Genomic DNA, 13569 nt, shown 5'->3' with positions numbered 1-13569 from the left:
GGTTGTAAAAATGGAGATGGGGGCTCCGAGTAGGCTAGGGGGGACCCCTGCCTTCTGGTTGGAGTCTGCAGCATAAGCGGAGGGCTGAGAAAAAGCAACTCTGCAGCCCTGTCTGGAGAGGGGCTGCGGTGCCTTGTTTTGTGTGCAGCCTTCCCCCTCCCTTGAGGGGGTAGCTCCGCCCCCTGACGTGTAGGGGATTTCAGCCCCGGCCGCGCCGTGCTCGGCACGCTCATGGGCGGTGCTGCATGGGCGGTGTCCTCCGGTGCCTGCAGGCTGCGTGCCTGCACGCTCTGCACCACCAGTTCCCCGGGGGTCGGTGCTGCTGCTTGCGGTGCCGCCGGTACTGGCGCTTGTTTAGCCGCCGCCCTGCCTGCGGTGCGGGGTGGCTGTTTGATTATCGGAGGCTGAGCCTCCTCCACGTGGCTCTCCGTGCCGCCGCCAATCAGCTGTTGCTGCGGCTGGGGGCTGTGCGCTCCTCCCGTCCCGCTCGCTGTTGCTGCCGGCAGGGATCGGGCTGGGGAGACTTTCCTCCGTTTTTGCGCTGATGGGGTGAGGGAGGTGGCTTTCCTTTCATGGGCCCCGGAGGGTCCCTCCTGCTGCGGCCGCTCCGGCATGTCTGGCTGGAGGGCCTTGTCGAAGAGCAGCATTTCAAGCCACATCTCCCTGTCCTTCCTTGCTCTGGCTGTTAATTTTGCACAGAAGGAGCATTTCTGCGTGACATGGGACTCCCCCAGGCACCTTATGCAGAGACTGTGCCCATCAGACACTGGCATTGCCTCTCGGCAGGACTCACGTTTCTTGAATCCTGAAGAGGACATTGTTGGTGAGTCTTTCAGTTGTTAATGGGGTACTTAGCACCTTCTCTGTGCTGTTTTCCCCCTCTCCGATAGCCTGCCGCGGCAGGAGGGCTAATGGCCCTAGGCTCCTGGCCTCCGGTGCTCCGCTTGTTACTAGGACTGGACTGAATGCCATCCCGCTTGTTATTTTCAAAAAAAAAAAAAAAAAGGAACAACTGGCTAACTTAACAGTAGCCTAAGAACTTGAAAACTTTAAAGAAAAACAGTTAAAACCATTGAATACGCTAACTTGGCCGTAGCCTAGTCGGATTCCGTCTGCAGCCGACGGCGGTTAAGAGGAACTGGCGGGGACCAGATCGCGCACGTGGCCAGGAGCGCGCAAGGGAGCGGCGCGCACCGGCGCATGCGCGGTCCGGCAGAAACTGCTTGGAAGATCTGATCTGCGGCGCCGGGCGAGCCCGACACCTAATGTGGAGCACCCACGGGGACACTCGAAGAAGAATACCTTGGATCCTTCTGCTGCATAGGAGCCAGAGAAACCATTTCTATCTCCTTCCGCAGTTTCTGGGATTTTATTACTCCCTCTGTGATCCCAGGGCAAAACTGCCTTTCACTGCAGGTTAACATATTAGCAGCCTTAGCCATGTGACAAAAAATAATTCCCTACAAGCATTCAGTGGGGATGTTGTCCACTACCCCAATAATCACATCGCTTTCTAAATCTTCCCATTCTATGTGCGCTTTGGCTAGACACAGGAATCCTATTCAGACAGTAACATAACAGCGTCTCAGATCTCACACTGCTTCACCAGAGCAATCTGTGCACTCAAGTCTTTTCATCCTATCCACTCCCCGACATTTACCTTGACAACCATATGTTCCGTATGTGGCTCTGTGGGGTCAATTCCCACCAAACCCATCATGTAAACTTTAGGCACCTCTAGTGTTTCAGTGTTAATGACAGCTGTTTTCACGTGGATTGGGTGGTGCCTTCTTCAGCACTGATGCCACCATGCTCAGTAGAGTTACACTGGTGGCACCTCTGATTCTCCCACTTCACAAAGGTCTGTGATGGGGGTTACCAGCAAAGGAAGGATTTGGTGTGGGGAGCCATGTTCCCTCTAATTTATTTTTCCATGTTTAGAAAAAAATTTGTCATGGGCCCCAACACACATGCAAGTGTGCACCACCAATAAGACACAGGCTGCTGGCTGTGGGCTCTCTGCTAATCAAGTGGGTGGCACCTGAATCTCTTATGTGTGACTGTCCAAGTGCTCAGCTTACAGGGAACACTGGTAGGGAGAAGCGGCAGGGAGTGCTTAGCCTCCCAACCATCCTCCTTTCTCTTTGGCTGTGTCTACACTAAGAGAGAAATTTGAATTTATTAATATCGATTTTGCAATTCTGGAATTTATAAGTTCAAATTTGACCATCCTCACCTGCCCACGTGCTGCTCACAAAGTCAACTTTTTGATGCCACACACAGTTAGCAAACATCGACTGCTGCACTAGTGCATTGTGGGAACCTATCCCTCAGTTCCCTCATCCCTGTGGCATTCTGGGTGTCTTCACTGGTCTTTGACATCATCTTCTCACACTGCATTTTCCTCATTCCACTCCCATGGTAAAGAAATGTCCATTTTTCCCGTTGGAAGGAAGGAAAAGTAGGGTGTCCACAGAGAGAGCAAAAAAGTTTACAGAAATGTCTTTCTTCTGTAGCTGAATTCTCAACTGGCCATCCACTGAGTGTCCCCCACTCCCATCATTGCATCCAACCCCTGAAAATAATACAGGGACCTGGACCATATTCTCAAAGTTAAAAGAAAAGAGGATAGAAAAAGTCTAGAAAAAATTTTTTTTTTGTCTTCCCTCTTCACTACACAGCCATTGCCAACACAGGTGATGGCAGTAAAATATCATACAATGAATTGTAACAGAAACAGGAATCTCAACTAGCCCTCCCCACTGTCTTGAGGGTGGGGGAGGTGAAAGCATGAACACAGATAGGAAATGTTAGGAAAAAGATTTTAGAACAGAAATATCAAACCAGCAGGTTTCTGCAACTTCCCCCCGGTGGCAGCAGGTCCTTGAGTATCTTAACTGCCGGAGCACACTCTCCCCGCAGTGGCTGCAAGCACCACTGGTCCCTTGCTAGGGGCTTGGAAGGATTCAGTGGGTGACCAGTTGAAGTGGACCCCTGACTATTTTAGCACCAGGGGAGACTTCCCCCTGGCGGCAGCAAACCCCGAATACCTTGGTCACCAGGAGAGACCTCCCCCCGATGGCTACAAGTCCCCGAAAATCTTTCTTGCCTTTGGAGCCCTAAACACGTGCAAGCTAGGACATGGTGCTGCCTGGCAGCATGGTCAGTACAGTACAGCAGCCATGTCTTTTTACTGGGTTGTGGGCTACCCACACGATGTAGCTGAAGGTGGGGAAGATGATGACTGCATGGAGTCTGTGGGGGAGGGAAGAAGCTTCACGCACAAATGTAAACCACTGAGAAGACATTTCTTGGCGTTTTGTACAAGCACGACTCCCACCACAGCCTTGCTGCCACATGGTGCGACGGTGCAGCGGCTGGTGCTAGGCAATGATGAAAAAAATTACAAGTGTTGAGACAGAACCACAGACTCCCTGCAGGCTGTCTGTAATGGGTAGATGCACTCAGAGCGCTAATTGCAAACTAAGACAGATATTTCTCAGGCTCTCATACAAACATGAGCCCACAGCCACAGGCTTGCTTGCTCCCGCTTTGAAATTCACAGTCTTCCTGTTACCTAATTCCAGCACACCTGGAGGGCAGTGGCCAGAGCAGTAAGGGGCATTGTGGGTTACATACAGGATACCTCTGGCGGCTAATAAATTCGACTTTAAGATGTGGCACTTCCAAACTGGCCTTTAATCGAACTTTTGAATTCGAGCTTGATACTATACCCATCAGGTAACAGAAATATTGTAATCTTGATATTAGTGCTCCCAAAATCAAGCTAATGGTATTTGCAGTGAAGACAATCACATGGTAATTTCCAGTTTGTAGTGTAGACGTGGCCTTAGTGAAAACATGGTATTCCCCTTCACAGTAGGTTTGTGCCTCTCCTTCTGTGGCTTGGGCTCATGAGACATCTAGGTTTGCCCAAAGGCATCAATCAGTGTATCTATCTCTGTGACTGATCTTACAGATTTATCCCATCAGCCATTTTTTACATCAGGGAATATACAAAAGAAATGTTCTTCAACAATAAGATTAAGCAACTGGTCCTAATTTCGAGAACCTTTTCTTTTTACCCATTTTAAGATTTCTAAATTTCACACTATACACTTCAGGAGTGATTTCAAACCTCTGTAAAACAGATTCCTTAAATCAGGGGTCTTGAACTCATGACCCATGGGCCACTCCTCACCAGAGCAGTTCAACAATCTGGCCTGGGAGTACTGGCACTCACTCCTTGTGCCACTTCCCCTGACCCCTGCAGCCATGGGGAGCACTGGGGGCCAAATGCTGCCCCCCGCATAGTCCCCAGGGTTGTGTCCCTGTGGGATGAGATGCAATGCAGGGAGGGGTATGGCAGTCGCAGGAGTAGGCAGGGTTTGGGGCACAGGAATGGACATGCCTCTCTTGCCATGCTCCTGGACCAATTTGCACAACTTCTCTGGGCAGGAATGGCCTGCAGATTGTGAATGTGAGACCCTCTCCTTAAATTAAGAATGTATCACAGCTTCTTATATTGACTATTCATTCAAAGCTTTACCAGACAGTTTTGCAACCAGCGATGGTGCTTTCTTGTCCTCAGGAATCTTATGAAAATCAGTGACGTGTTCTAAGTGCAGTCTCCTCCTCTGTATGTAGGACACAGTTCGGCCCACCTGTGGATTCCTCAAGTGACGGGAGGTGATGGTGCCACTGGGATCCTCCCATGCTTTTCTATCAGCTCTAGCTTACATTTACTCTGCTTCTCCTTAGCTTCTTGTTGTTCTAGCTCCCTCTCTCTGGAGTTTCAGCTTCTTGTGGTCTCAGCTCAATGGCTCGCTTACGGGCTTCAGCTTCCTGCTCCTTCAGGTGGCTTCTTCAGCTTTGTCTGCAGCAGCTGCTTCTTTCAGGCTTATCTCTGCTTTCCAAATTTGGTGCTGCTGTTCTCCTCTTCTGCTGTTGCCTCCACTCTGGCCAGCTCCAACTTTGCACTTGTTTCACTTCTGCTCTTTTTTGTGCTTCACTGTCTCCACTGCCCTTACCTGAAATAAGCACACAGACATCAACAAACTAACTTCCACGGACAGGTTCCTACCACAACACTTGAGACTAATTTAAAATGGCTCTACCAGTGCTTTAAGTGTAAACCACACTCAAAACAATAAGCTGTGTATGTAGCCTCTTCCTTGCTGCACAACTGAGGCATCCCCACAGTACAATCCAAACTAATAGACAGCCGTGTCCCCTCAAGATGGCATGCCTTTTACATTGCTCTGCTGAGAGGCAAACCACTCCCGAGCAGTCCTCACCGAGCCACTAGCATATAAATCATGCCCAGCTATACTTTATAAGTGCTATAGCTAGCCACCCATGATCTACCATGTAGGACAACACCAGCACACTCCTGTCCCCCAGAAATGGGCATCTTGTACTGCCCAACACCATCCTACATAATACAAGCTCATATAAAGTTCATCATTTCATTAACAGAAAACTACATGCACACATCTCGTTATCCCACATTCAGTTTCCCAAACACTTCAAAAAATCCAAATGCACAATAAAACAATAAAGCAAATGCATTAACTACAGAAAGACAGATTGTGATTTCAAGTAATGAAGCACAAAAATCAGAACTGGTTACAGTTAAATAAAAAGTAAAGCATAACTAATCTCTAGCTTAATATGTTAAGTGAATTCAAAGCAAAGGATCTCTTACCACAGATTATAGCAGTCTTAGTGGCTGAATCTTTCAGCCAGAATGCCTTTCCAATCCAATGATGCTTTCTTTGGTCTTCAAGTGTTGATGCTATGAGTACAGATGGAGAGAGAGATGATTTGGGACTTCTGTGCCCCCATCTTTATACTTTTCTTGGGAAATCGACTTCCGCTTAAGCTCAGGAGACAGTAAATCCGTGGAATGGAAACTTTCAGCTTTTGTTGTTTTTGTTTTTTGTTTTCGTTTTTTAATTTTTTGACCAAGATGTGAAATCCATGCTTACAACCTTTTCCTGTCAAAGAATGGTTGCTTGATCAGGTTATATTCTATTTGATTTTGTTGACACCTGGCAGAGATATGTTTGTCTTTTGTGTTTGAGGAAACAGTTTGTGCCTTCTGTAAATGTGGAATAAGCCTCTGTAATATCATACACTGGGAACTGATAACTTTACGTATAATATTGCCACATACTTTACCAGGACAATGATGGTCAGCATAATATGAATTTTCAAACAATACCACACAAGGCAGACTTTGTATAAAATTATCAGAATCTTGTAAGGGAGTGAACAGATTTCCACACCACGTATGCTTTGCCTTTTATATACATTATCTGTATAGCAGTGATCAACTTAAAATAGACCTCAAGCATTGTTCCTTCTATCATCTTTATTAAACATTACACAACACCAACATTTTGTTATGTTAATGATTTACTTTTCCATATAGTTTTAATAAAGCAGGACATGAAATGGGGTTCAGCAGTGTAGTTTTTGCCAAAGTTCAACTGAGAAGCAGAAGTACAGGTATTGTTTCCAGTGCCTTTCTCCCCACTTGAGATGAGGATGAGGGTATTTCAGCTCTCATGGGTCTTACAGCTCTCCTACCTATGAGGTTTTGCAGGGCCAGCCCCCATATTTATGGCCTGCTCTTTAGAAATTTGCCAGGCTACACTGCTTGTCTGCAGCAAATCGGGGCGCGGGGGGAGTAGTTGGGGAGGATTAAGGTTAAGTCTGGTGGTGGGTCAGAGCCATGGGGAGGGGCGGAGGGGTAAGCTTGGGGTGGGTTAAGGCTTCAGGGGGTGGGGCTGAGCAGGAGCCGCGGGTGGGGGACAGGGCGGGTTGAGCTAGATCTATGCATGGGGGGTGATGAGCCAGGTTGCAGGGGTTTTGAGCCAGGGTGGGGTTGAATCAGAGCAACATGCGAGGGTGGTAAGCTGGTGAGGGATTTGAACCAGGACTGGTGGGTGGGCAGGAAGCAGGTTTGAGCCAGAGCCACACTGGGGTGGGGTGTGAGCCGGAGCCATGTGCAGGCGGTGAGCAGGGTTGGGGGGCTGCGCTGGAGCAGAATTCTGAGTTGTGCTTAACTCACATTAATGTGAGTTAAGTGCAACTTGAAATTGCGCATTTCAAGGGTTTACTGCACAACATTGCTCAGGAGTGTGGATTATTCACATCCCTGAGCAGCGTAAATCATACAGAAGTAACCTGTACAGTAGACAGAGTCATACGCTTTAAGGCCAGAAGGGACCACCATGATCATCTAGTCTGACTTCTGGCATATTGCAGGCCACAGATCCTCACCCACCAACTCCCGTGATAGATCCAGAACCTTTGAACAAGTTACTGAAATTGTCAAATTATCATTTGAAGATTTCAAGAGAAAGAGAAAGCACAATTAACACTAATTTAAACCTGCAAGGGACTCTGACCCATGATGCACAGGAAGGTGAAAACCTCCCCAAATCTCTGCCAAAACTGTTCCAGGAAAAAAATCCTGTCTGCGCCCAAATATGGTGATCAGTTAGACCTATGCATGTGGGTAAGACCCAGCCAGCAGCCAGACAATTAGAAAAAAAAATCTGTGCAGTAAATCATGTAGGCTATATCTACATGGCCAAAATTATCGCGATATAATAGCAGTTATTTTGAAATAATTTTGACAGTCTAAATGAAGACCCCACTGTTTTGAAATACATTCAAACTTGCATATGTGTTATTTTGATTCCATTAAACCTCACTTCCTGAGGAATAATGCCTATTTTGCAACAAGCCATAACAGGCTCCAGTGGCATTATTTCAAAATAGCACTATGGAGCCAGAAATGCTATTTCAAAATACATTTTGTGTGCGGTTATTTCGAAATAGGGCTGTCATGTAGACATAGCCTTAGCGTCCTCATCACTGCGGGTTGGAAATGTTGGCTGCTAGCAGTTGCAGATTGGCTACCTGGCACTGTAGGTAGTCCTATCATACCATCCCCACAAAAATCATGCTCAGTCCTGAAGCCAGTTGGGTATTTTGCTTCCACTGCTCCTCTTGGAAGACTGTTACAGAATTTCATTTCTCTGATGGTTAGAAACATTCATCTAATTTCAAGCCTAAAGTTTATGAGGGTCAGTTCATATCCATTTGTTCTTGTGCCCATGCTGATGCTTATCTTACAGAACTCCACTTCCCTTCCTGGTATTTGTGTCTCTGATATATTTATAGAGAGCAATCATATCTCACCCTCAGCCTTCTTTTATCTAGGCTAAACGAGCCAAGATCTTGGAATTTCCTCTGATAAGGTAGGGTTTCCGTTCCTCAGATCTCCCTATAAGCCCTCCTCTCCTCTATACCTGTTACAGTTTGACTTCATCTTTCTTAAACACGAGAGACCAGAACTGCACACAGTATTCCAGATGAGGGCTCATCGAGTGCCTAATATAATAATACTCATACTTCCCACTCTTCAAGTTAGACTGTGATGTAAAGGGACAGTACTTCTCTACCTCACAGAGGGTTGTGAAGGTCAATCTATGTACATGTGTGGCACTTGGGTGATAAGACTCTTATAAGAGCACAGAGAAATAGAAGGAAGAGCTCTTAGTAATTTGTACTGAAATTCAACAACGGCCTTTGTTCTTCTCTCATGCAAGTACCCAGTAAGTATGTTGAAGCAAGTGAGAATAGTGTGAATTATTTTTGAAAACAACCATAGCCAACAGTGAGATAGTTTGCTTTAGAAAGGACTAAACAAGGAAGGGCCTAACAGAGGTGAATCTTCCCAGTTCCAGACCATCATAAAACATGGCCAGAGGCAAAGGAAAGGAATGACAATTTCTTGGAGCACCAAAAGACAGATTAGCAGATGCAAACCTGGACTGGTCAGTCAATGGCACAATGAGTTAACGTTGATAAAGCATCAAAAAATAACCTTAAGATTTAAGAAGTCCAGGAAAGAGTAATTAAAGAGACAGATCTAGCATCTTAACACTCCCCAAATCAGCATTTCAAAGGTCTTTGGATACATTACTTTTGACCTGAATTACAAACCTAGGAAAAGATAAAATTATTCTTGTATATTTATTCTACCTGCTATTTGTTATTTGCTTCGCACTAGTGGTCCTATTAGCAGTCCTCATTGCTGGAGGAAGGATACCAACTACTTACTAGGTAGTGTGTCAATTCCTTATCTATTCTTGCATCAACAAAAACATTGAGTTTAGCTGCTCTTAGCAGCACTTCATCATGATCATCATCAACCATGAGCTCAGCACCCGTTGGTGTCTGATGCCTCTCTCGCTATTTCCTTTCATCTTTCCTTGTTCAGTGCAGAGTGGCTTAGTTTCTGTAGACTAGCTCCGCACCAATCTACTTCATTGTCTAACCATTCTCTGTGGGATCCGCTTCTTCTATTCAGACCATTCATTATGCCAGATACCAGGGTCTTGATTTTTTGTTCGTTGTTAATTCCGCAGATATGCCCGAACAGCTATAATTTGTGTTGTATAACCTTCTGCAGTAGCTTCTCTTTTGGCTCTATCTTCCTACATAATTCCTTGTTGGTGACCTGCATCCATCTTATTCTCAGGATCTTGCTAGACCAACTCCTCTCGAATGCCAATATTCTTCTCTTTGAATCTTTTGTTATCACCCATGTCTCACATCCATACAACACGCTGCTGAATACACACATCATCAAGACACTCAGCTTTGTTCCTAAGCTAATCGCTTTGCTTTTCCAGATCTTATCCATCGCCTTCAAACTCGCTCTTGCTTTTATAAGCACTTGGAGATCAATAAATGTATACAGCCTAATAACTTGCATGAATTTAGAAGTCATTAAGTACAAACACAGAAACATGTGGGAAAACACATACCTACATAGCAGGATTTTCAACTAAAACGTCAATAGTTTCTTACTTGTTCAGGAGCCAGAGGGGAAAGCTAGGGATTTTATTTACCAACCTTTCCTCTCTATTGTTCAACACAGAGTAGGGTTAAGGAGATTGAAAACTCAGGACTTTTAAATATCAGGTCACTTATGTGCAAGCTTAAGCAAGAATTTATGAGCCTAATTACATTAATTTGTTTTTAAATATCTTGGGCTTTGTGTGGGCAGAAGAGCCTCATTTTGAAAAACATGGCCCTGACAAATAAAATGAGGCTGATAACCATTTTTAAAGTTATGCCTGAACACATCTGGCAAAAATGGTGAACAGAACCAACTGAAAGTACATGAATGAACATGTTCAAAAGTATTGCATTGTAAAGCCAGATGCCCTACAAGAAGCACAGTGCACTTTACCTTACGCCCCACGTACACAGGGATTCCGATAATCATAGCAGGAATAGCAATGCCAGCTATTAAAGCTATTCCTACTGGAGCGCCAACGAGTGTTCCCAGTTGCCAGAGTATTTTCTTCTTACGGCTCCATGGTTTCTTTCCCCAAAATGTACAGCCTGATGGGCTAATAGAAACAAATTGTAAATAAACACATACAGCTGCTTACAAATGAGCAATGACAAGTCACTATCCATCATTACAATAGCTAATAAAATACATGTTACACAGATGGTGACTGTTTATAAACTATTTCTTTCGACCTTTCAGATGTTACAATGTCCTTTGCAAGGCTTTACGAATCATAGCACATAACATTATGTGCTGCTTGGTGCTAACACCAGTTATTTTGATTGCTAACTGGATCCGACAAATGGTCAGTAGTAGAACAAAACAAAGCAGCTGAAATGTAGCACTTTAAAGACAAACAAAATGATTTATTCGGTGATGAGTTTTCATGGGACAGACCCACTTCATCAGATCAGCTCTGTCCTACAAAACTCATCACCGAATAAATCATTTTGCTAGTCTTTGAAGTGCTACATTTCTGCTGCTTTGTTTTGTCGGAGAACAGGCTAACATGGCTACCTCTCTGTTACTGCTCAGTACTAGAACTGCAATAAAATTAGCTTTTATAAACATCTAGAGCAGTTCATTTTTGCCACACTTAGTATGTGCTGCATCCATCTTCCTGAGCCTGAAAGAAGTCAGAGAATGTTTGATTTTTATTTTCTGAAATAAGATGAACACAGAGAGTACCTAAATGAAAACAAACAATTTTTCATACTTAAACACTAGAGGCTAAATTCTCTATTCTGCTGAGACACAAGATGGCCTCTGATTAACCAGACAACCTGGCATTAGCTATTTTAGAACAGAACAATTATTCATCCAATCACAACTTTTAATCAATTTGTACTACTAGTATAATACTCCAGTCTTTCCTGACATTACGAGAAGTCAAAACAGAGAAAAGTAAATAATGTAAAATCAGGAAACAGGGTGGACATAAAATGCTGAACATATAAACTGAGAAAATATTTGTCTAATATAACCTACAGCTGTAACTCTTATTCCTAAACATACCTTAAATAATGCAAATCTGAGATCTCTTTCATGCATAGCCAACAGAACTCACAACCACACACAGCACAAGTCATGTGGTTGCAGCTTCCATCATTCATTTTTATTATGTAAGCAGCACAACGCGGGCATGGCTTTATATCATCAGCTGTTCAAGACAAAACATGAGCATAGTATTATTTCTACACAAAAGTGAAATTTATTTAACTATAGACAAAAGATACTTATTACATTTCACTGAACAATAGTAGTTCTGAAGCAGACATATCTAAATCTTTGTTATAAACATGCTTAACTAAATCGCAAGCAGTTTTTGGTAATGACAATTTCAGTGTATCAATAAACTAGGACTAATAACAATATTAAATCAAATAATAGAAAAACACATCAAAACAAAAAAACAATAAAGTAGCACTTTAAAGACTAACAAAATAATGTATTAGGTGAGCTTTCGTGGGACAAACCCATTGTTCAGACCACAGCCATACCAGAACAGACTCAATATTTAAGGCAGAGAGAACCAAAAATAGTAATTCAAAGTTGACAAATCAGAAAAAAAATTTATCAAGGTGAACAAATCAGAGAGCAGAGGGGTGGGGGCAGGGGGTCAAGAATTAGATTAAGCCAAGTATGCAAAAGAGCCCCTATAGTGTCCCAGAAAATTTGCATCCCAGTTCAAACCATGTGTTAATGTGTCAAATTTGAATATGAAAGAGAGTTCAGCAGCCTCTTCTTCCAAAGCAGTGTGAAAATTCTTCTTCAATAAGATGCAAACTCTTAAGTCATTGACAGAATGGCCCACTCCATTAAAATGTAGACTAACTGGTTTGTGGATCAGGAGCAATTTGATGTCTGTTTTGTGCTCATTAACTCTTTTGTCTGAGAGAGTTTGAAGTCTGTCCAATATACAAAACATCTGGGCATTGTTGGCACATGATGGCATATATGATGTTAGCTGAGGAACATGAGAATGTGCTCGTGATTCTGTGACTAACCTGGATAAGTCCAGTAATGGTATCTCCAGAATAGATATGTGGACAAAGCTGGCAGTGGGCTTTGTTGCAAGGAAAAGTCCCAGGATTGGTTTTCCTGCAGTATAGACTGTGGCTGTTGGTGAGAATCCTCATAAGATTGGGACGTTGTCTGTAGGAGAGAACAGGCCTGTCATCTAGAGCCTTCTGGAGTGTGGCATCCTGATTACGGATAGGTTGTAGCTCTTTAATTATGCATTGCAGTCTGTAGGTGATGACCAGTGGTGTTCTGTTCTTGGCTTTTTTGGGCCTATCTTGGAGTAGCTGGTCTCTGTGTATTTGTCTGGCCCTGTCGATTTGTTTTTTTATTTCTCCTGGTGGGTAATTCAGGTTTATGAATATGTGGTAAAGATCTTGTAGTTTTGGTCTCTGTCAATAGGATCAAAGCAAATGCGATTGTACCTAAGGACTTGACTGTAAACAATGGATCTAGTTATGTGTGCAGCATGGAAGCTAGACGCGTGTAGGTAAGTATATCGATCAGCAGGTTTCCAGTAGAGTGTGGTACCGATCAGGCCATCCTTATTTGTATTGCAGTGTCCAGGAAATGTATCTCTTGCATGGTGTAATTGAGGCATAAGTTGATGGTGGGGTGCAGATTGTTGAACTCCCTGTGGAATTCTTCTAGACACTCTATACCATGGGTCCAAATCATAAAGATGTCATCAATGTAACTTAAGTCGAGGAGAGGCAATAGGGGACGAGAGCTGAGGAAATGTTGTTTCAGGTCTGCCATAAATATATTAGCATATTGTGGGGCCATGTGGGTGCCTACAGCAGTTCCACTAATCTGGAGGTATAAATTGTCCCCAAATCAGAAATAATTGTGGGTGAGAACAAAGTTACAGAGGTCAGACACCAGATTGGCTGTGGTGACATCAGGGATGGTATTCCTGATCGTTGTAATCCATCTGCGTGTGGAATATTAGCGTACAGAGCCTCTACATCCATAGCGTCAAGCATGGTGTTGTCAGGAACTTTTCTGATGTTTTGTAATTTCCTCAGGAAGTCAGTGGTATCTTGGAGATAGCTGGGAGTATTGGTGGCATAGGGTTTGACAGAATAGAACACCACTGGTCATTACTGGTCATCGTAGATTTCAGGATCTATACAAAAGGAAGAAAGGTGAACAGCAACATA

At 44.0% G+C, this 13569-nt stretch overlaps 1 protein-coding gene across 4 annotated transcripts in view; it reads right to left on the bottom strand.

The window, feature by feature from the left end:
- The window catches only part of RNF19A (ring finger protein 19A, RBR E3 ubiquitin protein ligase), a 110552-nt gene that overhangs the window by 23738 nt on the left and 73245 nt on the right, over positions 1–13569 (bottom strand). For all 4 annotated transcript variants that reach the window (XM_074986863.1, XM_074986862.1, XM_074986864.1 and 1 more), the window contains 2 exons: positions 11402–11546; positions 10280–10442 (listed from right to left, as the gene is read on the bottom strand). In XM_074986863.1, the coding sequence (XP_074842964.1) occupies positions 10280–10442; positions 11402–11546 (308 nt within the window). The remainder of the gene's footprint in view (positions 1–10279; positions 10443–11401; positions 11547–13569) is intronic.

This window comes from Carettochelys insculpta, chromosome 2 (assembly GCF_033958435.1).
Source record: "Carettochelys insculpta isolate YL-2023 chromosome 2, ASM3395843v1, whole genome shotgun sequence".
Classification (NCBI taxonomy): domain Eukaryota; kingdom Metazoa; phylum Chordata; order Testudines; family Carettochelyidae; genus Carettochelys; species Carettochelys insculpta.
This window is presented reverse-complemented; position numbering and strand designations above follow the sequence as displayed.